At 44.5% G+C, this 24,769-nt stretch overlaps 1 protein-coding gene across 2 annotated transcripts in view; it reads left to right on the forward strand.

Moving 5' to 3' along the window:
• The first annotated feature begins 3,667 nt into the window (after positions 1 to 3,667).
• IKBKB (inhibitor of nuclear factor kappa B kinase subunit beta) overlaps positions 3,668 to 24,769 on the forward strand; it is a 65,525-nt gene continuing 44,423 nt past the window's right edge. The window contains exons 1-3 of one of the 2 annotated variants that reach the window (XM_066380416.1): positions 3,668 to 3,789; positions 4,408 to 4,530; positions 24,622 to 24,716. In XM_066380416.1, coding sequence (XP_066236513.1) covers positions 4,426 to 4,530; positions 24,622 to 24,716 — 200 coding nt within the window. In that variant the 5' untranslated portion in view covers positions 3,668 to 3,789; positions 4,408 to 4,425. Of the gene's footprint in view, positions 3,790 to 4,407; positions 4,531 to 24,621; positions 24,717 to 24,769 lie in introns of those variants that run through there. The other variant, XM_066380415.1, reaches the window with a different exon arrangement.

A 24,769-nucleotide genomic window follows, 5' to 3' on the forward strand; every position in this document is an offset into this window, starting at 1 on the left:
TTGGTGGCTGGGCAGGGACAGAGAAAAAAATTAGACATAGCACAGATGGCCCATTTAGCAGAGCTTGCTTATGCAAAGAGGAGACCCTGAAGGGGTTACACAGGTTCAGGACGAGCTCATACCAGCCTGAGAAGCAGCAGTCTGTGAGCCGGTGGGTGGGTCGCCAGCAGGAAAATGGGACAGGCATTGGATCTCACCTAAGACACTGGGAATCAGAATGGAAGTTAGACGGTTGTGCTGGCCATCTCAGGGCCTCTGGCTGCAGGGTCCTGTTGGGGCTTGTGTCCAAGGACAGCTGGCTTTTCTGCATGTGAAATTGGGAGGGATCTAGTTCAGGGGTCTCAAACTTGCGGCCCGCCGAACAATTTTGTGCGGCCAATTGTTCAGCGGGCCGCGAGTTTGAGATCCCTGATCTAGTTCTTTGCTCACGAGCAGAAGCCCCAGGAGCTGTGCAGCATGGGGGAGGGTTGGGTGGGGGTTAAGGCCCAGCTGGTAGAAATGGGAACTTCTGAAAAGAAGTTATCTGATGTTTAATTTTAAATTGCTGGGGCACTGCGATGTGAATCCTTCCATCTCTCCAAATATTGGGTGAATTCCGTGGAATACCAAGTCCTTCTGGGAATGATCATTTAACTTTCACCATCGGTCCAGGTCTTCTTCATAGAGATAGAAGCTAGCCGCATTTTCTTCCCTTCCTCTTCTGCAGCCACGATGTGCTGAGCCCTAAAGGGTCTGGAACAAAGTTCATTCTTGCCATCAGCTTCGGCCAGCCCCCTCCCATCTCCCAGCTGCCCTAGAAGAAAGGTGGATTTCTCATGTGTTCCAACTAAACGCTCTTTCAACTTTTCTGGCAGAAGAATTTTTGTTTGTTGAAGGAGCAGTCTGACTTGCAAAGGCTTCTCTTTGCAGGGCTGGGATAAAATAAACTTGGAAGGATAATGAAAGAGTTACTGAAATCACTGAACCGGAGCTGACTCTGGGGGCTGGGGAGATGGAGAAATCCTCCCTCTCCTGAGTGGTCTGTTTTATTGCCTATCTTTTTAAGCTGGCTTCTCTTACTATGACTCATCTTTCAGAATGTTCAGACAACAACCCTTTCCTCACTCAGAGGAGCTCAGCGCTGCTTTACCTGTATGCTATTAGGAGAGAGAGCGGTTTTCTCAAATGATGACACAAAAAGACTAAGAAAATAGATATCTCTGACTTATCCTGGGAAGATTTTATTTTTAAATGAACTGCTTAGAAACTTCATATTTGTCAAAAATACCCTACTGCCTCTATTGCAAAACGGATTAGCACTCGTTTTCATCGCCTGGTCCTTATCTTGCATTCTTTGATGGCTCTCTGTGAGTCTTATGTCTCCGGTAAGATTCTAGCTATCTCTGATGAGAATTACATTGCTCCGATCTCCTGGGTCAGTGGTGCCCAGGGCTGTGTGAGGCTCTTTAGCTGCTCAGTATTTCTCGATTATCCTATAGTCACTGCTAAGCAGCAAGCTCAGCCTCCAAACAAGAAGAAATGAAATATTTTTATGCTTCATTTGAAAAACTATTTTTGTAAACAGTCTTCTCACATCTCTAGAACAGGATAGAGACCAGATGTAGACAGTGGACATGTCTTATCTGGAGGGAAAACAGGGTGTACATAGCTATAAATATCTTGGGACATGATGAAACCCAGAAGCACCTTCCTGGGACATAATTACTTAAAAAAAAATCTAGCAATATATGACTTATCAGAGAGATTTATGTTCAATTGAAAACCAAGTTATTTTGAGCTGCACAATGAGAACTCTTAAATTATGGTGGCACAGAGTAAACCTTTGGCCTATCCGTTATCAGCGAATGTCTCCTTAAGTTTCTCAGGGACAGTGATTTTCAGGGGTGACAGAATTAAAGAGAAACCTTTTATGATGCCATATAGGAAATAGACTCTACATAGGGCCTAGCACATATAGGAGCTCAATAAATGTTTTATTTTTAAAAATTCATTTAACACATATTGCTTTACCACTATTGACTCATGTTCCTTCTCTTCCAGCTTTGAGATTGAGTATTCCATTTAGCAGAGACCATAGGATAAATCGGGAAATACTAAGCAGTCCAAAGTGCGTAGGGTGGCCCTGGGCACTGCTGACCCATCTGTTTGGGTTGACATAATTCCTGAGAATTAATGAAATTCAGCCTCTGGGCTCTGTTCAGGCAAGAGTGTCCTCTGTGTCAGGCAGGGCTCTACCATGACCTCATCTGTCCTTCATGACAACCCCACTGGCGCCTCCTTTCTCTGACTTCTGTGCCCTCCTATCTTCCTGCTGCTCTTAGGCTGAACCAGATGAAACTGATCTTTGTTGCTGATGTTTCAACTGCTTTTGACTTTGAAACACGACAATTTCATGCAATTCAACCTAATATTGCCTACATTGTAATGAAGAGAAATGGATGCTTGCACTTGTTAAGAAATTGGCCCTAGATTCGCTGAGGTAGTCAGTTAATAGCAGTAGCTGCTTCGAAATCCAGTTGCCCGCCTTCTGAACTTCTTAGAATGCTACTATTAACCAAATACTAACAGCATGGGCTCAAGAACCAGCTGTTTGGGTTTGAATATCATATCATCAACTTACTAGCCTGTAACTTTGGGATAAATACTTAACCGGAGCATTTTAGATCTCGCTCCCTGGCAAATGTCATCAGACTGGCTCAAAAACAAACAAACAAAAAAACAATAAATGTGTGTGTGTGTGCGTGTAGTTTTCCTCTTTATGTTCCAGTTTTCTCATCTGGAAAGTGGAGATGATGGTAACAATGCAGTATTGTCCAGTTTGCAGGGTTGCCTTGAAGATTGAATGAGGATATTCACGTACAGAGTTTAGACAGTGTCTGGCACTTAGTAAGCACTTTATAAATGTAGCTATTATTATTTCAGGTTTCTTTTAATATTTTTCATGCTTGAGTAAATATACCATACACACAACTCCTTTGTCTGCTAACATAATGCCGCAGACAGGAGATACTACTGTAAAAGACCTTATTCTAATGCCAAGTAGGTAGGAAATAGGATACACACTTCAGGGCTGAGCGCATCTCAATTTCTCAACGTTACTGGGCTCCACTACTCTATTTTTTTCTTTTTCTTTTTTTAAGAGTTGGTAGGGGATATCACTTCTACGGAGTACGCTGTGATTTATCATTCTTGATACAGAGCCAAAGAGCCTCTTGCAGACCAGGGGGACGCAGCAGGAGGGCAAGAAAGCCCCCTGCAATTCTTGTAAACAGTCCCTAAATCAATCCTTGCCGGGGCGCGGGAAATTCCACCTACTTAAAAGTCTAGGAAGCCGAGTCAAGTTCAGCCCAGGAGGGCTGGGGTGAGGAAATCCCCATTACCCCAGTCCTCGAAACCGCTTCGGGCCGAAGTCATTTGTTTTACGAGAACTCTGGCGTATTGGGGCTTGTTTTAGGGCTGCTCTCTTATCTCTGGAAGCACAGCCTGTACAATTTCAATTAAAATAGTTTCGAAGCCACACGCTTCCATCCCGGAGTCATCTGAGCGCGGGTCCGCAGGGTAGCCCCGGGGCGCGCGGCCGCTGTCCCCGGCACATCGCCCCCTGCGGCCCCTTTAAGGGCGGGCCGCGGCCCACGTGGTCCGTGACGCCGGAGCAGGAAGTGTTTGAGGAAGTGGCGCTAGGCTGGCTCGTTTAAGATTCCCGCATTTTAATGTCTTCGGGGTGGTGCCAGAGCCCCCAGTTTTGCCGCCCCAGCCCCCACACCCCCCGCCCCGTGTCCCAGCTAACAGGTGAGTCCTCGGGCGGGCGTGGCCCCCGCGCTCGGCCCGGTGCCACCTGCCGACCCCTTGCCCAGGCGAGTTTGCACCTTCCGCTTCACTTGAGGCTCCCGAAGAAACTTCTGTCGACTTTAAAAGTTGGGGGGCTTCGGCATGGCAGCGTTTCTCTTGTGCAGTTGGAGGTGGGATGCCCGGGAGGACAGCCCTGGCCGGGGCGGTTCCAGGTGGCTGCTTCGAGGTGGGTGGCGTTGGGGGAGAGCCGTGATCCATTCGGGCTGTGTGGAGACTCACGTGACCGTGGGGAAGCTCGGACCGGTTCTGCCCCTGCGGGCTTGGGCAGGATGGCAGGGCGCCCCGTGCTGGAGGCCAGGCTGGGGAACCCGTCCGAGTGACGTTCTTCTCTGCTTGCTTACACAGTGGCTGAGGTGGGGGGTGGAGGAAAGGAAAAAAGACAAAAGGTTGTTACCAAAACCAGAGTGCAAACCAAACTTGAATTTCATACAAAGTGAAAACCAGCTCAATTTTCTCTTATCGTACACTGAAGGGCTATGGTATCTCGTACCTTCCCCATCCCCTGGAGCTCTATTTTTTCTTAACTTTTTGCGCCCCTCGCCCCCCAATTGCTTACAGAGTTACCTTGGCCGCGGTATGAGCTGGTCACCTTCCTTGCCAACCCAGACATGTGGGGCCTGGGAAATGAAAGAACGACTTGGGACAGGGGGATTTGGAAACGTCATCCGATGGCACAATCAGGTAGGGGCTCTGTGCAGCTGGGAAGAGCCTGGGCAGGCAGGGGTGGGGGCTGGGGAGGACAGGCCATCCTCTCACTGCCTGTACCCCACAGTGGGCCACATGGGTGCATGTGGGAGGTAAGCAGGCGGTACCTTAGTGTTCCCAAGCTTTATTGACTCTGCCACCTAAATAAATTGTAAAAAAATTTTAAGCTTTCAGTGTCAATTACATAAATATATATTTAAATTAAATATTTATGCTAACATTAGAATGCCATTTACTAACATGTCATGTGAGATACAAATAGATAAACTTAAAAGAGGAGAATACTGAAATATTTTAGGATGTTTTAAAAATTTAAGAAAATCTGTTAAATACGTACCAATTATGATGTCTTCTAGTATGGTTCACAATACTTCACAGCGCAGCATACACAGGTGCACATGAAAATGAGAATTATCGTAAGGATCTGGGGTGAAAATCCATATTTCAAATAACTTTTATAGTTTTGAATTATTTGATCTGATTTCTTTTTTATTTCTGATGAGCGCCTCATTGATTTTACTCCTTATGTGCTTGACATGAACTCACACCAGATGTGTTAGTTCTTCCATTTTTGTTTGTGCAGATGTTGCACGATCTGAAATTCTCTGCAGCAGTCTTTGTAAGCCACTCAACCATTTTATGAGAGTTATTAAAAATTATAGAATACAATCCAGAATTCTAACTAAGAGGAGCACATGAAACCTGCAGCATGTTCCCGTAGGCCTTAGCCACCCCTGCCTGTGAAAAGCCCTTTTTCCTCGGGGTACCTTGAGTACCAGAAGTGGCAAGTGGCCTTGTAACAGATGGTCTGAGGAGTCATATTAACTATATGACTATAGTTAATATCGAAAAGCTTCATTTCTTTTTTATTTTTTTGGATTCCAGTCTTGGGTAACCCCTGGGGTGCTTGTACCAAATTTGGAGACCACTGCTGTAGGGAATTCTCACTCCCCAAATAGCTGAATTCAAATTCAGACCTCCCGAAGTCCTTTAGTTAGCCACCTGCTTTTAGTCAAGGACTGCTAAGCACCATTTTGGACTGAAGGGATGGCAAGTTGCAAGCACTAAGAGCCTGGCTGCAGCCAGCAGGGAGAGTCATCGAGGCTACTGGTTAGCCAGTACTGTACTCTGCACTGCAGTAACAGTCTCACACCCAGTGATGAACAAGGGGGCCTTAGTAATGGCACTGGCTCAAATTTATTCTGGTCAGAGTTTAGCCACGGGCCTAGCATTACACTGGAAGAGCCAGATCATTCTATAGCCCACGGATCAGAAACCTATGGCTTGTGAGCCAGATGTGGCTCTTTTGATGGCTGCATCTGACTCACAGACAAATCTTTAATAAAAATAATAATAACATTCAAAATATAAAACATTCTCATGTATTACAATCCATTCACTTCCTGCCGCTCTTACTCATGGTTGCGAGTGGCTGGAGCCAATCACAGCTGTCCTCCGCACAACACCAAATTTTTATCGGATAATGCGTAACGTACACGGGTCGTTGTATGGCTCTCACAGAATTACATTTTAAAATATGTGGCGTTCATGGCTCTCTCAGCCAAAAAGGTTCCCGACCCCTGCTATAGTCCCACATACACCTGGACTGGGCTGGGCTGCTTCTAGACAGGCCAGGCCTTTTTAAGTCTTAGGCATGGGAAACATCTCACTGCAGCTGAACTTCCTTCAAAAGAGTTTTGTCCAGATGTGCAACTTGTGTATCATCTCTACTTCAAAATGCCCTCTGGCTTTGGAAAGCTGTTGTCAGATTGAATTTCATTTCTGTTTTCATATATATGGGCCTAAGAATGTGTGTATGTGTGTGTGTGTATTATTACTCTTATAGAATTATTATTTTCAAGTTCCTTCCCCTGTTCAAAACCCTTCACTTGGTTTTTTTATTTTTAAAAAGCCAATAGTCAAACTCCTTCTCATCGTGCTACTTGAGGGCCCTCCACGGTCTGGCCTCCCTGTATTTCTAGTGTTACTGTTCTCTCTTAGCTCCCCACAGGTTTATTGGCTGAGCCCTTTCAGGGATAAGTCTAAGTCTCTCTTTCCTGCACAGCTTTATATAAATTCTGCCCATTCCTCCAGCATCAGCTCTAGACCATCTCCGCCATAAACCCTTCATTCTGTGGGAATTAGTTCTTCCAGTGAGTAACTTCGGCTTTACTCACTTGGCATGCCTTGTATGATGCCTTTTTATTTGTATGTAGGAGTGTGTCTTGTTAAGGCTCTATGTTCCTGGTCAGCCAGGGCTCTGTCTGGCTTTCAAGTCCCCCTATAGCAACTTTTTATATTATACATGCGTTAGTTGCACAAAACCATTCATTCACTCAGCATATAAATATTGTCTATTATGGATACAATGGTGATTAAAACCCTTTAGGGTTTTTTTTTTTTTTTTTGTACTTTTCTGAAGCTGGAAACGGGGAGAGACAGTCAGACAGAGTCCCGCATGCTCCCGACCAGGATCCACCCGGCACGCCCACCAGGGGCGACGCTCTGCCCACCAGGGGGCGATGCTCTGCCGCGACCAGAGCCACTCTAGCGCCTGGGGCAGAGGCCAAGGAGCCATCCCCAGCGTCCGGGCCATCTTTGCTCCAATGGAGCCTCGGCTGTGGGAGGGGAAGAGAGAGACAGAGAGGAAGGAGGGGGTGGGGGTGGAGAAGCAAATGGGCGTTTCTCCTGTGTGCCCTGGCCGGGAATCGAACCCGCGTCCCCCTGCACGCCAGGCCGACGCTCTATCGCTGAGCCAACCAGCCAGGGCCCCCTTTTGGTTTTTGATGAAGACCTTTTTGGAAAAGTGAAAGAGCCATTAATCAATGATTATAAATGTAAGCTCCCAACTGGGATAAGTATGACATGGGAGAGGGGCTCAGTGCAGTGAGACCTTATAGGAGGGACAGGAATGCTTTCCCAAGGACGTGGCACTCCAGCAGTGACCTGCGGGATCGATAGAAGTTATTGGGCAGAGAATGTGGGGAGAGAATTCCAGACACAGGGCTAGGTCCAGGCAAGTCGGTAGGTCGAGGCAAGTCGGCAGTGTGACTGGAAGGAATAATGACAGAGCCAGGGGCCAGGGAGCCAGGGGCCAGGGAGGTAAGAGTCAGACACTGCTTAGAAGGTTCTGCTTTGATCCAAAGAGCAACAGGAAGCTGTTGAAGGGAGTCCACTCTGACTGCAGGGACAGATTGGAAGGAGCCCAAGCAGTACTGTTCTGGGAAATCAGCTCTCCAAAAAAGTGCCGATTGGTAGTGGTTTCCAGTTTCCACAGAGCAACTACTCCCACCATAGCTCGTTTCAAGCCACGGACAGTTTAATAACCAGTTCTCACTGAATTCCTATATATATATTTAAAAATCAGCTCTGAGGACCCCACTGCACTGCCCTGTTATGAGGCTTTTGGAGTAGTCCAGGTGAGAGATTGTACAGGGCTAATGGTGGTGGAGATGGAGAGAAGTGGGCAGATTTAAGAGCTATTTGAGGAGTGAAATTGACAGGACTTAGTGCTGGAAAAGAAAGTGGAGGGGCTGAGGGGGTGGGAGGAGTTGAGTGTTCACAGATACTTAGTGAATGCTTGCTGATGAGCCTACCTGAGTCCAGGTAGTTCTCCACCATCTTCCTAGTTCTTCCTCAGGTGGGGAAATCTGTAGAGCTGCTTTAGGTACTTAGGGGAGGTCCTTTAATCTGTGTTTAAGATCAGAACATGAGTATTATTATATTATCTGGTGGATACCCCTGTGTTCAGAGTCTTTTGAAGAAAGCAGCTGGGATAGGGTGGTGTCTGTTTACTTAACTCCAAGTCAGGTATAATGCTTATTATACTTAACATAATTGTGCATGTTTTCCTAATACTCCATGTACCTTGTCTACAAAAGAGAGACTATATTTTATCTCAAGAGAAATTGCATAAAAGAGCCTAAGCTAAGTTACAGGGCAAAGGGGAGTTAAGATCATAGATGAAATTAAAGTTGCTAATCAATTGACTTTCGATGAGAAAATTATCCTGGGTTGGATGAGGAAGGCAGGAGAGTCAGTGTCTGAATGATGCAGTGTGACAAATATCCTCAGATAAGTGATGCCTAATAATAGACCCGTTGTTTATTGGGAACCTACTACATGTCAGCATTGGGCTGGGTATTTTACATGCTTTATCTCCAGTCTGTACAGTAACCCCTAGAAGAAAGTACTACTGTCTTGAATCCCATTTTTATAGCTGAGGAAACAGAATCTAGAGTTGAGAGGTTAAGTCTTACCCAAAGAGGCCAAGCTAGTAAGTGAAGGTATTGGAATCTGAACCTACATCTGTTTGAATCCCAACCTCATGCTGGTAAGGGAATCCAAGGTGGGGAGCACCCCTAGAACATTATCAGTTCCCCATAATCAGTCTAAATCATGTTGGAGCACTAAGGGAAAAACCCTCCTGTGGAGGACAAAATATATATATGTCTTCCTGGTTTAACAGAGGAGTTTAAAATGATTATTTCCCAGTGAGGAAGGGCAGTGTAACAGTGACCCCACCCCTGTTTCCCTGAATTATTTTATTCTCTTACCAAGCACGAGCCTTGACAATCCTTGCTGTGTTGGTACTCCCTTAAATCCTCAGTCCAATGATCAGTATATCCTAGACAGGCTGGTAATTTCAATAAGATCTTTGTTAAATCCGAAAGAAGAAGAGAAGGAAATAACCTGAGTGACTCACACAGCACTGGGTTCAAAGCCTAGCTCTGTTATTGTCAGCTTCATGGCTTTGGGTCACAAGTTCCCCCAGGAATTTTTGAGGTTGCTAAGATATTGATTCCCTTGGCTCTGAGCCAGACATAGGCAGCCGCTCTGCAAGCATCTGGAAAAGTCCTAGGATGCCTTGTAAATGGGCTCTCTCTGTATGTTGATGGGAACGTGTCTGGGAAGCACTGTCTTGGGTCCCAGAAGACTTGTGTGAGGATGAAATGAGGTAATGTGTGCACTGGCTGTTAGGTAGATATAAAAGGTAAGGTAGAATATTATGAATCATCCCTTCTGTGACGTAGTAGTAACTTTTCTTGTCCCTTCACTGGAGAAGACTAAGCTCGCTTTAGCTTATCTGTGTGTTTTGGAGTCTTAAAGACATTAGTTCACAAATGAGGAAGGCTTGGACAGCTTTCTCCATGGAGCCTGTCCTGGACACAGCAAGGACCTAGCACTCTGGGGGGTCTGCATGAGGGCAGGACTCATTGGGTGACCTGTGTCCACTTGGTTTTGGTTATTGCTTCTGTCGTGATTTTAAAACAAAAAAAGAAAAACCTGACCTGTGGTGGTACAGTGGATAAAGTCTCGACCTGGAATGCTGAGGTCACTCACCGGTTCAAAGCCCCAGGTTTACCCAGTCAAGGCACATATGAGAAGCAACTATGAGTTGATACTTCCAGCCCCTGGATTCAACATTCTGAGTATAAATAGTGCTAAAGGCCCTGGATGGTGGCTCAGTGGATAGAGTGTCGGCTCAGTATATGGATGTTCTGGGTTCAATTCCTGGTCAGGGGATGAGGGAAAATGGCAACGGAGTAGGCAGACGTTACAACTCCCACCTCCCAGAACCAAAGTGGATTATAACTTAACTTAGGAACAATTATCTTGAAAAACCAATTTTGGACTAAACTAAGAGGAATGTATAACCAAGCATCACTGAAGGAACCACACTGAGCTGGTAGGAAAGGTGAAGACGCGGAAAGGGCTGCCCCGCACCCAAGAGTGAGAGGTGGTCCAGAGGGTCTCTCACGGCGGGGTGGGTTGCCCGGAGAGTTGTGGGTCCTCAGCCCCAGGACTGGAACCCCAGCCTGGAGCCCCAGAGACTAGAGGAGGTGTATGGACAGTATTTAGCTGAAAGAAGAGCTGGATTACTGTTTGCAAGAAGGAGACAAAACTCTCAGACCCAGACTCCCATCTTAAAGGGACTGCGCAGAAAACCTTGCTCACAGCCACTTACCCGGGGCTCCAGAAGTGAGGAGCACCGAGAGGACTGGAGTTGCGAGAGGAGAGTGTAGTCTTGAGGGCACAGGGAGAAACTGTGGGGGACAGCTACCCTGACACCTGTACAGTGTCACTTCCTAAACCTAAAGAGGCCATTCTTCCTGGGAGAACCAAACCAGCAAAGGGAAGCAACTACCCCACCCACCAGAGGCTCTCCTGCTCCAGTCAGTGCAGACAGACACTTAGAAGCAGGCAGCTCATCAGGGACATAGGTTTTGAGTGCTGAGGTCTGGGCTACACAGCTCCCCCCCAACCTGCTGGGTACCCGCCGAAGGACGGGAGGGCCTGGCTGCCATGGCAGCCCAGGTGCTTGGCCCGTGGGGCAGATGGGGTGGAGCCCAGTGAGGTCTCCTGCTCGCAGCGATGGCGAGGGGCAGAGCCTGGAGAGGTGTCCCATGTGCCCGCCTGGGCGGAGCCCAGAGAGGCAGCCAGTGCCCCAGTGGGGGTGGAACCCAGCAGCCCGCTGCTGCGAAGGTGAGGGGCAGAGCCTGAAGAGGTGTGTCCCACCTCAATGGAGCAGCCCGAGTTGCCGTGGTGAGCCTGTGCCAGTGCTTGAGACTGCCTGAGGAGTCAGAGGCGGTGGGGGAGCCATAAGAAAGACTACACTTCAGGAATAGAGAGGCCACACACACTAGCCAAGAGTAGATAAAAGCCAGCCTAGGAGTGCAGCTGATATTTACAATGGCATCAGGGCTCAGCAGAGGCAGCCACAAATTCTGGATCGCCTGTAGCTCCAAGAAGGTTGCTAAGGGCCAGTCAAAAACAGTGACCCTCACTGGTCTGCACCAGGTTCCTGCCAGGGAGGTCCAGGACTGGTACATCCAGTGGCCAGATATGGAGAGCATCAGCTCAGGACCTAACAACCCTAGTTAGAGTGGTTTCTTAAGGAAAGGCTCCTCACACTTGACCCAGCTAAGGCATAGAAAATGCTGTCACAAACAGCAAAAAGAGCAGTAGCAGCAGACAAGTAGCCCACAGTGGATTATAAACAGCTGAAGCCAACCCAAGAAGATCTAGAAACAACACAACTGAAAGCTGGAGGCAGACAACACCAACCCTATACTCAGCTGCTACATAAACAACACAGCCAAAGGAGCAGTCTATATAGAGACAAAATGAGAAGACAGAGAAATACAATTCAAATGAATCAACAAGAGAAATAACCAGAAAAAGAACTGAATGAGATGGAACTAAACAAGATACCAGATGCAGAGTTTAGAATAATGATTGTTAGGATGCTCAAGGATCTTAGAGCAACAATAGATGGACAAAATGAACACCTAAACAATGAGATAGTAGGCATCAAAAAGGACATTGAAATTATAAAAAAGAATCAGAAATGACAAACAATATCAGAAATGAAGACTACACTAGAAGGAATTAAAAGCAGGCTGGATGAAGCAGAGGAGTAAATCAGCAACTTAGAGACAAGATAAGCAAAAGCATGGAAGCAGAACAGCAAAAAGAAAGGATCAAAAAGTCTGAGGAAACTATAAGAGCTTTGTGACATGAAGAGAAACAACATCCGCATAATAGGGGTTCCTGAAGGAGAAGAGAGGGAACAAGGGATAGAGAACCTGATTGAAGAAATCATAGCTGAAAACTTCCCTAAATTGATGCAGGAAAAAGCCACACAAGTTCAAGAAGCACAGAGGATCCCATTAAAGAGGAACCCAAAGAGACCTACACCAAGACACATCATAATTAAAATACCAAAGCTAAGAGATAAAGAAAGAATACTAAAAGCTTCAAGAGAAAAGCAATCATTTACAAAGGAATCCCCATAAGGATGACATCTGACTTTTCAACAGAAACACTTGAGGCCAGAAGGGAATGACAAATATTCAAAGTAATGCAGAACAAGAGCCTACAACCAAGACTTCTTTATCCAGCAAGGCTATTGTTTAAAATTAAAGGAGAAATAAAAAGCTTCCCAGACAAAAATAAACAAAAACAAACAAAAAACCTCAAAGAACTCGTTACAACCAAACCAATGCAGCAAGAAATGTTAAGGGGCCTGTTGTAAACAAAACGGGGGGAAAAAATCTAGTAAAAGAGGAATGTAGATTTAAAGAATGAATGGCAATGGCCCTGGCCGGTTGGCTCAGCGGTAGAGCGTCGGCCTGGTGTGCGGGGGATCCGGGTTCGATTCCCGGCCAGGGCACATAGGAGAAGCGCCCATTTGCTTCTCCACCCCCCCCCCGCTCCTTCCTCTCTGTCTCTCTCTTCCCCTCCTGCAGCCGAGGCTCCATTGGAGCAAAGATGGCCCGGGTGCTGGGGATGGCTCCTTGGCCACTGCCCCAGGCGCTAGAGTGGCTCTGGTCGCAGCAGAGCAACGCCCCGGAGGGGCAGAGCATCGCCCCCTGGTGGGCAGAGCGTCGCCCCTGGTGGGCGTGCCGGGTGGATCCCGGTTGGGCGCATGCAGGAGTCTGTCTGACTGTCTCTCCCCGTTTCCAGCTTCAGAAAATTAAATATATATATATAAATAAAAAAAAAAAATGAATGGCAATAAACAACTGCATATCAATAATAACCTTAAATGTAAATGGATTAAATGCTCCAATCAAAAGACATAGGGTAGCTGCATGGATAAGAAAACAGGATCCGTACATATGCTGTCCACAAGAGACCCACCTCAAAACAAAAGGTACACATGGACTAAAAAGTAAAGGGATGGAAAAAATATTTCATGCAAAGGGAAATAAATGAAAAAGCTGGAGTAGCAGTACTTATATCAGACAAAACAGACTTTAAAACAAAGGCTATAGTAAGGGATAAAGAAGGTCACTACATAATGATAAAGGGAGTAATCCAACAGGAAGATAATAACTATTATAAATATCTATGCACCTAATATAGAAGCACCTAAATATATAAAGCAGATTTTGATGGACATAAAGGGCGAGATCAACAGCAATACTATAATAGTAGGGGATTTCAATACCCCACTAACTTCACTGGAGAGATCCTCAAGAAAGAAAATTAACAAAGAAACAGCAGACTTAAAGGATACACTAGATCAACTGGATTTAGTAGATATCTTCAGAACCTTTCACCCTAAAGCAGCAGTATATACATTCTTTTCAAGTGCTTATGGTACATTCTCTAGGATAGACCACATTAGGATACAATACGAGTCTCAGTAGATTTAAGAAGATTGAAATCATATCAAGCATCTTCTCTGATCACAGTGGCATGAAACAAGAAATCAACTACAATAGAAAATTGAAAAACACTCAAACACCTGGAAACTAAATAGCATGTTATTAAATAACTAATGGGTTAACAATGAGATCAAGGAAGAAATAAAAAATTTCCTTGAAACAAATGAAAATGAACATACAACAACTCAAAATTTATGGGACACAGCAAAAGCAGTCCTGAGAGAGAAGTTCATAGCATTACAGGCATACCTCAAGAAGCTAGAAAAAGCTCAAATAAACAACTTGACCCTACATCTAAAAGAACTAGAAAAAGAACAGCAAGTAAAGCCCAGAGGAAGTAGAAGGAAGGAAATAATAAAGATCAGAGTGGAAATAAGTGACATAGAGGCTAAAAAAACAATACCGAGGATCAGTGAAACCAAGAGCTGGTTCTTTGAAAAGGTAAACAAGACTGACCAACCTTTAACCAGACTCACCATGAAAAAAAGAGAGAGGACTCAAATAAATAAAATTAAAAATGAGATTGGAGAAGTAACAACAGACACAGCAGAAATACAAAGGATTGTAAGAAAATATTATGAAGCACTGTATGCCAAAAAATTAGACAACCTAGGTGAAATGGACAAATTGCTTGAAACATATAATCTTCCAAAAAAAATCAATCTGGAAGAATCGGAAAACCTAAACAGACCGATTATAACAAATGAAATCGAAATAGTTATCAAAAAACTCCCAACAAACAAAAGCCCTGGGCCAGATGGCTTTATAGGTGAATTTTACCAAATGTTCAAAGAAGAACTAACTCCTATCCTTCTCAAGCTATTTCAAAAACTTCAAGGGGAGGGAAGACTTCCAAGCACCTTTTATGAGACAAGCATAATTCTGATTCCAAAACCGGGCAAAGACACTACAAAGAAAGAAAACTATAGGTCAATATCCCTGATGAATTCAGATGCTAAAATTCTCAACAAAATAACAGCAAAACGGATCCAGCAATACATGAAAAAAATCATACATCATGATCAAGTGGGATTTATTCTGGGGAGGCAAGGCTGGTACAGTATTCACAAATCCATCAGTGTGATTCATCACATAAACATAAAGGAGAAAAATCACATGATAATATCAATAGATGCAGAAAAAGCATTTGATAAAATTTACCCATTTATGATCAAAACTCTCAGCAAAGTGGGAATACGGGGAACATACCTCAACATGATAATGGCCATCTATGACAAACTCACAGCTAACATCATACTCAATGGGCAAAAATTAAAAGCAATCCCCTTAAGATCAGGAACAAGGCAGGGGTGTCCCCTTTCACCACTCTTATTCAGCATAGTTCTAGAAGTCCTAGCCACAGCAGTCAGACAACAAGAAGAAATAAAAGGCATCCCAATTGGAAAAGAAGAAGTAAAATTATCATTATTTGCTGATGATATGATACTGTACATAGAAAACACTAAAGTCTCAGTCAGAAAACTACTGGACCTGATAAGTGAATTCAGCAAGGTGGCAGGATATAGAATTAATATTCAGAAAACAGAGGCATTTTTATACACTAACAATGAACTTTCTGAAAGAGAAATTAAGAAAACGACCCCCTTCACTATTGCAACAACAACAACAAAAGTACCTAGGAGTAAATTTAACCAAAGAGGTTGAAGACTTGTACTCAGAAAATTATAAAACATTGATAAAAGAAATCAAGGAAGATAACAAACAAGTGGAAGCATATACTGTGTTCATGGAAGAATAAACATAATTAAGATATCTATATTACCCAAAGCAATTTATAAATTTAATATAATTTCTATTAAAATACCAATCACATACTTCAAAGATATAGAACAAATATTCCAAAAATTTATATGGAACCAAAAAAGAACACAAGTAGCCTCAGCAATCTTGAAAGAAAGAGAAAGTGTGTGGTATCACACTTCCTGATATCAAGTTATATTATAAGGGCATTGTACTCAAAACAGCTTGGTACTGGCATAAGAACAGGCATATAGATCAATGGAACAGAACAGAGAACCCAGAAATAAACCCACACCTTTATGGACAATTGATATTTGACAAAGGAGGTAAGAGCATACAATGGAGTAAAGACAGACTCTTTAACAAATGGTGCTGGGAAAATTGGACAGCTACTTGCAAAAAAAGTGAAATCAGATCACCAGCTTACACCATGCACAAAAATAAACTCAAAATGGATAAAAGACTTAAATGTAAGTCGTGAAACCATAAGCATCTTAGAAGAAAACATAGGCAGTAAGCTCTCCGACATTTCTCGCAGCAATATATTTGCTGACTTATCTCCACAGGCAAGTGAAATAAAGGACAGGATGAACAAATAGGACTATATCAAACTGAAAAGCTTTTGCACAGCTAAAGACAATATGAACAAAATAAAAAGACAAACCACACAATGGGAGAACATATTTGACAATATGTCTGATAAGGGGTTAATAACCAAAATATATAAAGAACATATAAAACTCAACACCAGAAAGATAAACAATCAAATAAAAAAAACGGGCACAAGAAATGAATAGACACTTCTCCAAAGAGGACATACAGATGGCCAATAGGCAGATGAAAAAATGTTCAACATCACTAATCATTAGAGAAATGCAAATTAAAACCACAATGTGATATCACCTCACACCACTCAGAATGGTGCTCATTAACAAAACAACACAGAATAAGTGCTGGTGAGGATGTGGAGAAAAGGGAACCCTCCTGCACTGCTGGTGGGAATGCAGACTGGTGCAGCCACTGTGGAAAACAGTATTTAGATTCCTCAAAAAATTAAAAATGGAACTGCCTTTTGACCCAGCTATCCCACTTTTAGGAATATATCCTAAGAACACCAAATCACTGATTCAAAAGAAGAAATGCACCCCCTTCGGCCCTGGCCGGTTGACTCAGTGGTAGAGCGTCGGCCTGGTGTGCGGAAGCCCTGGGTTCTATTCCTGGCCAGGGCACACAGGAGAGGTGCCCATCTGCTTCTCCACCCCTCCCCCTCTCCTTCCTCTCTTTCTCTTTCTTCCCCTCCCGCAGCCAAAGCTCCATTGGAGTAAAAGATGGACCGGGCGCTGGGGATGGCTCCTTGGCCTCTGCCCCAGGTGCTAGAGTGGCTCTGGTCTCGACAGAGTGACACCCCAGATGGGCAGAACATCGCCCCCTTGTGGGCGTGCTGGGTGAATCCCAGTCGGGCGCATGTGGGAGTCTGACTGCCTCCCCGTTTCCAGCTTCAGAAAAGTACAAAAAAGAAAAAAAAAAGAAATGCACCCCCATGTTTATGGCAGCATTGTTCACAATAGCCAAGATCTGGAAACAGCCCAAGTGTCTGTCAGTGTACAAGTGGATTGAAAAGCAGTGGCACATACACACCATGGAATACTATGGGGCCATGAAAAAGAAGGAAATCTTACTTTTGTGACAACATGGATGGACCTGGAAACTATTACGTTAAGTGAAATAAGCCAGGCAGAGAAAGAAAAATACCATATGACCTCAATCATTTGAGGAATCCAATGAACAATGTGAACTGAGGAACGGAATAGAGGCAAAGGTGGGATCAAAGGGACCAGAGGGAAAGCGAATGAGAGGATGGGATCAGAGAAGGGAAAGAGATTGGTGAAATTATATATATAAAACAAAGCATTTTAGAGAGCAGAAAAGCAAATCCTGGAGGGAAGGTGGGAGGATGATGTTAGGGGGAGGGGAGCAAGGGGGATGTTGAGGGGAACACGGGGGTGGGGGGATGTATTCAGTGGGACACCTGAATCTATGTAAACACAATAAATTAAAATCAATAAGGAAAAAAAGACATTAGTTCACAAAGAATTTACTGAGGACTGATGTAAGCTCCATCATAGATCCATCAGGGGGAAAAAGGACCTTGTTCTCAATGTGCTTATGTTTTCATCAAGAAGAGAAAATGGATACTTAGGAATATGGCAAGTATATCTATAAGCACCAGATTGTGTGGAAATAGTAATGGCTACTATTTATCAAGAGTGTCATGTGCAGGTGGTCTAGGTGCTTTATCTGTATTGTTTCTTGAGTGCTCAGAGGACAGCAAAGGCTTCCAGAGGAAAGGGAACTTAAGCAGGATCTTGAAAGGAAGTAGACTGTAGACCAAGGGTCCCCAAACTTTTACACAGGGGGCCAGTTCACTGTCCCTCAGACCGTTGGAAGGCCTGACTATAAAAAAAAACTATGAACAAATCCCTATGCACACTGCACATATCTTATTTTAAAGTAAAAAATCAAAATGGGAACAAATATAATATTTAAAATAAAGAACAAGTAAATTTAAGTCAACAAACTGACCAGTATTTCAATGGGAACTATGGGCCTGCTTTTGGTTAATGAGATGGTCAGTGTGTTTCTCTCACTGACCACCAATGAAAGGTGCCCCTTCCGGAGAGCAGCAGGGGCCGGATAGATGGCCTCAGGGGGCCGCAGTTTGGCGACCCTTGCTGTAGACAGTCTGATGGGAGAAGACAGGGCACTTCAGGGGTAGAGCAGCAGCAGCATTGGGCGGGAGAAAGGAAATGATCCCACTGTGATTTACTCAAGGTTCACTGTTTGCAGACACTCCATCTCACTGTAACTGACAACAGGGCAGGGGGCAGAGCCATCTCCATCTTGTGGTTAAAGACCCTGAAACTTAAGTAATGGGCTCAGTGACACACACCAGATGAAGGATGAGGGTGTTACACCCTGACCAACTTCACCCTCGGGCCCTGTGGGTGAATTTGGAGACTGCAGGGTCCGTTGAGTGTTTACACTGAAGTAAGTGGATTGAAGTCAGAGCTCACTCAGTGTAGACTGATCAGTGCTGTTGAGTTGGGTGAAGCTGCAGTCAGACCTTGAACCTTTTGACTCTCAGGCCTGGGTTCTATCCCTGGGATCTCTCTGGGCCCAGCTTTGTACCTCCTTTCTGGAACATTCATTTTGGAGGTCTGAGAAAGAACAAGGAAGTAATTACTAATCGCCCCCTTATCCCACAGTGGTCTGTTGGATGGTTGCCATGGTAACAAGAGACTGATTTTTTTTAATAAATAAATTTTTATTTTAATGGGGTGACATCAATAAATCAGGGTACATATATAGTACATATATTCAAAGAAAACATGTCCAGGTCATCTTGTCATTCAATTCTGTTGCATACCCATCACCCAAAGTCAGATTGTCCTCCGTCACCCTCCATCTAGCCCTCTTTGTGCCCCTCCCCCACCCCTCCCCCTCTCCCTCCTTCCCTCCCCCCACCCCCTGTAACCACCACATTCTTGTCCATGTCTCTTAGTCTCGTTTTTTATGTCCCACCAATGTATGGAATCCCGCAGTTCTTGTTTTTTTCCGATTTACACATTCTACTCCGAACAATGTTATCAAGATCCCACCATTTTGTTGTAAGTGATCCGATGTCATCATTTCTTATTGCTGAATAGTATACCATGGTGTATATGTGCCACATCTTCTTTATCCAGTCCTCCATTTTTTTTACAGTGATTAAAGCCTTTAAGCAAACTCCTGGCCAATACAGCAAGAATCCATAAAAGAGTAGCGTCCTTAACATGTTCACCAAGAGACTGAAATTTTTGTGTTAAGGGTTTGAATGTACTTTTTGGCTTCCTATGAGTTTCCCCTTGCTTGTTTGGGATGCTGCTTCATCTTCTGTATAAACTAACCTTCCAGATCACTTGTGCCTTGGCAGTTTTCAGTAGCTGGCAGAAGTCTGAGAATGAGTCTCCCCCCACCACCTTTCTGCTTCCTCCACTTTATAGTGCACTCACATTTATACACAAGTTTTACGTTTTCATGTACAAAGAGCGAAGCATCAAAGAGGCTCCTAAGGACCTTTATAAGAACTACATCCAACATAGATAATACTGTTGGCCCCTTTCTCCATTTCTCGAAATATAAACCAATTAAAATTTTGTCCCAAATGAGGAATCCACTTACTATGAGTTGGATAGTGAGATGGTTCTAGTCAAGTCTAGGATTCCAAAGAACTGAGCTGAGAGTAGGGGGTTCTAGGCTGAATAAAGAAAGTCACCCACTGCCATTTGAGTTCCATTGCTGGTGAAGATCGAAGTCCCCTGGGTTTCAAAACTGTACTCATAGTCTATTTCTGTATTGTTTTCATTGAATTTTGCTTTCTAGAACAGAAAGTGTTTGAGTTTGTATTTCAAGTTAAACATTACTCAGGAAAAACTGGAATGTTTTAGAGTATTTCCTAGAGGGCCACTGTTTAACAATGGTTTGTGCATCTATACCTGTATGGGACGTCCCCAGGCGTAGGAAGTTAGGGTTTCCCCCATAACTGTGAGACTAAGCAGAACTCCACAGATAGAAAGTCAGTTTTGTTTGGTCTGTATGCCCATTTATTCCAGTGTTCATATGACTAAATTCACTCTTTAGATTGAGTTTAAATATTTAGGCCATTATCAAATCTTCAATCTTTAATATCAATCTTCCATATCAAAGTTTATTCCTGGATTCTGGGTTGGTCCAGGTGACAGGTATGTTAGAGCCAGTGTTTGTGTTGATCAGAACACTACAATTATCTATAGTTATCCAATGTATAGATAGAGTATAAAATATTTTCTAAGTCACTTAATAAATATACTTTTTGGGTTTGACTTATCTGTCATTTTTTTATGAAGGAAGCATGTACTATTTATGGTAGGTAAAGTCATGGCCCCTACGAAATATGTCTATATGTCCTAATTTCCTGAACTTGTAACTACCTGAGGTTACACAGCAAAGGGGAATTAAGAGCATAGATGAAATTAAAGTTGCTAATCAACTGACTTTAGATGAGATTATCCTCAGTTGGATGAGGGAGGCAAGAGGATAAGTGTCTGAGTGATGCAGTGTGACAAAGACTCAACCGGTCTTTGTTGGCTTTGAGGATGGAGGAAGGGGCCCTGAGCCAAGGAATGCATGAAACCTCCATCCAGAAGCTGGAAAAGCAAGGAAATGCATTCTCCCCTAGAGCCTCCAGAAAGAAAAATGGCCCTGCTAACATCTTGATTTTAGTCCAGTGAGACCTGTGCTAGATTCTCACCTCCAGAACGTTAAGGAAATAAATTTTTGTTATTTTAAGCCATTGAATTTGTGGGGGGTGGGTACAGCATGAGCAAAGGCCATAGGTTGGGATCTGGCACATAGAGTGAGGAGGCTGAAGGGTAGGCATGACCACATCCTGCAGGACTTTGAACTCCAGTCTTCAGAGGCTCTGTTTATCCTGATGATCCTGGGGAGTCCAGGAAGGTATTATGTAGTGGAGGGGCGTACCCACCCCACCCCCCACCTGTTACAGCACAACTTGTTACAGCAGCCATTGAAAATTAACACCATTCTGTGAATTGAAGTTAAAATAGGTGCACATTTAAAAATACCTTGGTTTAAACTCAGTCATTCTGAGGTAACAGGCCATGACTGTCTTCTGCTAAACTGTTGCTTATAAGTCTGTCCATCAAAACTTCACATGCTGAGTGGATGCTATCAACAGTGTCCCCTCATTTGCAGCTTGGCCCATCAGTCTTCTCTCACTTGTAGAGCTCTTCATTCCACAGTCTGAGTTTCTCTGGGAGCCCATCTGACTGGAAACAAGCATCCAAAATGGCAGGTGAGAGCTGCTAGTGATGAAGTTACCACCAGAGAAATGGGCAAAAATGTTAGTGTGAACACTAGTGTGAAGTGAAACTTGAAATCAAATTCCAATCAGTTGAGAACAGGCAGAGGCATTCAGACGTTCCTGATGTAGAGAGGGAAGGACATTTTGTGAGATGTAATAAGTCTACATCGACTGAAGAAATAGTGTTCTTTTGACACGTTTCCTAACTCTTGAAAAGTATTAGGTGGACTTCTACCCAAGTTCACTTGCACAGCTGTGCTAACTGGTTCAGTAGGAACAGAATTTGCAATTTTTAAACATCTTCAGAGCTTTGGAATCTAGGCAAGGATCAAGGATCTAATAGCAAACTATGTGAACGATACAGCAGAAACTGGTTATCAACTCCGACTACTATGGGCTACACCTAGGACTCTGTTGTTACAAAAGGAGGCATGTGGCTAAAGCATGGGTGAGCTTTAGAAACATGCTAAGTGAAAGATGCCATCACAAAAGGCTACATATTGTGTGATCCCATTTTTATGAAATGCCCGGAACAGGCCAATCTGTAGAGCTGTAGATTGGTAGTTGCCTAGGGCTGAAGGGGTTGAGGGTAAGAAGGGGAGTGACTGCTGAGGGCCTGGGGTTTCTCTGGAGGATGCTAAACATGTTCTAAAATTGATTGTGGTTTTGGTTGTACCGCTCAGAGTATACCCCAAACCATTCAATCGTATACTTTGGATATGTAAATTAATTATACCGGTATGTGAATATGTCTCAGTAGAGCTGCTAAAAACAAGGTAGGCGTATGAGGTAACTGCATGACAGAGCGCTTAACCACAGCAATAGCGGGATTTGATAAAAGCGACTTCTGAGAGTGTCTTCGAGGTGTTTAGTATCTGTTTCCTGGCATTGGCGCTGTAAGGGTCAGAGATGCTTCCACCTCCTTTCTGAAGCTTGTAGTTTTTGACCGTCAGTTATAGGGACTGGTTTATTGAGGAGTGATTCAGTGGTCTTATTAGATGACTTGTACTTGTGTTTGGAGACTTCCATTTTTTCTTTTCTTCCTGGACAGGTCCCTGTTCTGCAGGGATCATGGCTAGTTTGGTAAATGCGTGGACATGATGCCCCTCTACTGTCCGGACAGCCACATGCATACTGGGAGGTCTAGCCACAATGCTTGATGTGCTTTTTTTTGGGTCCTATTAGCACCATATGAATTGGTACACATGAATTACTTTCGGTAGACATTTTCATAAAATGAGAAAGTAGTCTGACAGGACCTCGAGGATAACCTTCAATTGGGCAACAGTAAGATTTTCGTATGGTTTTCAGATCTTTTCTTATTGATGGACACTGTGCCATCCTGCAGGCTGTGGCTCTCCTAGGGTGCATATTGAGTCTGGGGCTGGTGGGGAGGTTCTTGCTGCAGGTGCACAGAACATATGGGGGATAGCTTGCTAGCCGATGGCCGGACCAGCTCCCTGACTGATGCTACCAAAACCACAGCCAGAGGCAGCTGTTGTCCCTCAGCAATCCTGGAGGCCTCCACGGAGGTGGAAGCAGAGTAGCCTTGTGGCGGTCAGAGTGGCCAAGGCTGGAGTCACTGCCCGTGCTGCTGCCTCAGGGTCCCCACTTTTAGTCTGTCTCCTGTGGCTCCATGCTGCTGCCTAGAGCAAGGAGAAGGGAAGACTTAATCCTCAGGACCCAGACAGTCAGTTAATTATTCAAAAAATTTTATTTTATTAATTTATTATTAATTTATTTTAATTTAATTTTATTTGTGACAGACAGAGTCAGAGAGAGGGACAGACAGGTAGGAATGGGGAGAGATGAGAAGCATCAATTCTTTGTTGCAGCTCCTTTTTAGTTGTTCATTGACTTGCTTTTTCATATATGCCTTGACCGGGGTTGGGGGGCTACAGCAGAGTGAGTGACCCCTTGCTCAAGCCAGCAATCTTGGGCTCAAGCCAGTGACCTTTGGGCTCAAGCCAGCAACCATGGGGTCATGTCTATGATCCTATGCTCAAACCAGCGACCCCATGCTCAAGCTGGCGCACCTGCACTCAAGCCAGATGAGCCCACGCTCAAGCTGGAGACCTTGGGTTTTTGAACCTGGGTACTCTGCGTCCCAGTCCGACTCTCAATCCACTGCGTCACCGCTCGGTCAGGCCATAAAAATTTTATTGATTACCTTCTTTTCCATTCACAAAGTCTCAGTTGTGCTAGTTATTAGAGTAGAGGTTAAAGTGCACGAGGATAACAAGCTTACAGTTTAACAAAGGAGAGAAAATTACCCTATGACCCTACAGAAAATAAATCTTTGGTTGGTATGTACAGTGGAGTTACATGTTTAGAGAGGAGGGCAAGAGTCCCTTGCAGTAGAGACTGTAGTGCCTGTGCCCTGCAAGGGCCCAGACGAGAAAAGCACGGGAGCGGGACAGGTGGTCTAACCTAGCTGCAGTGTCAGGTGCCTGCGGTCAGTTGTGTGAGAATGGCTGGAAAGGTTAGAGCCAAATTTTGGGGGACTTTAACTGCTTAACTGCCATGAATACTAGCATGCCATGAGTGTGCCCCCAGGAGTGTTCCTGGACATGCTCACGGCTGGGCACTGCTGGGGTTCAGCTACACGACAGTCCTGAAAGTTAGGCATCCGTATTCCCATTTTAGAGATGAAGAAACTGAGACCAAGTGGTCCTCCCAAGGTCACAGAGCTAGTAAATAGCTGAACTCGAATTTGAACCAGTCTGTCTTCTATCTCCTATACTAGGCTTGCATTTTCTCTGGAGAGACAAAACTCTCAAGAGAAACATGAAATGTGAAGAGAATGTGGTATTAACTATCAGGATGAACCATATGGAAGTGGCAGTTGTGTAGGTCAGAAGGGTCGAGATGGCAATGTCATGGTTCAGCCTGGTATGACAGTAGGCAGCGTTCAGAGGAATGAGGAATCTCTCACGCAGGAATGGGCAGCAGAGGTCTTGAGGAGGAGGTGGGAATGGAGCAAGACCTTGATGAGACTCTGGATGGATAGAAATAAGGAGGGCAGAGGGCAGGGTGGAGACCAGCCTGGTGGGCTGGTAGGTGACTTGGGGATAGCTATCAGTGGATACATATGCGGGTCTCAGGAGCCTGGAGGTGATTGTGATCCATGCTTTGGGCCCCAGGGAGACAATTTCAGGTTTGACCCGCAGATTTCTCGGTGTTTGGTCATCGGTTGTGCTGACCCCTCCCGGTGTGCTCTCGCTGCAGGAAACAGGTGAGCAGATCGCTATCAAGCAGTGCCGGCAGGAGCTCAGCCCCCGGAATCGAGAGCGGTGGTGCCTGGAGATCCAGATCATGAGAAGGTGAGGGCCTGATACACCGGCATGCCCAGCCACTTCAACAGAGCCACCCTGGG

This window comes from Saccopteryx leptura, chromosome 4, assembly GCF_036850995.1.
Source record: "Saccopteryx leptura isolate mSacLep1 chromosome 4, mSacLep1_pri_phased_curated, whole genome shotgun sequence".
NCBI classification, from domain to species: domain Eukaryota; kingdom Metazoa; phylum Chordata; class Mammalia; order Chiroptera; family Emballonuridae; genus Saccopteryx; species Saccopteryx leptura.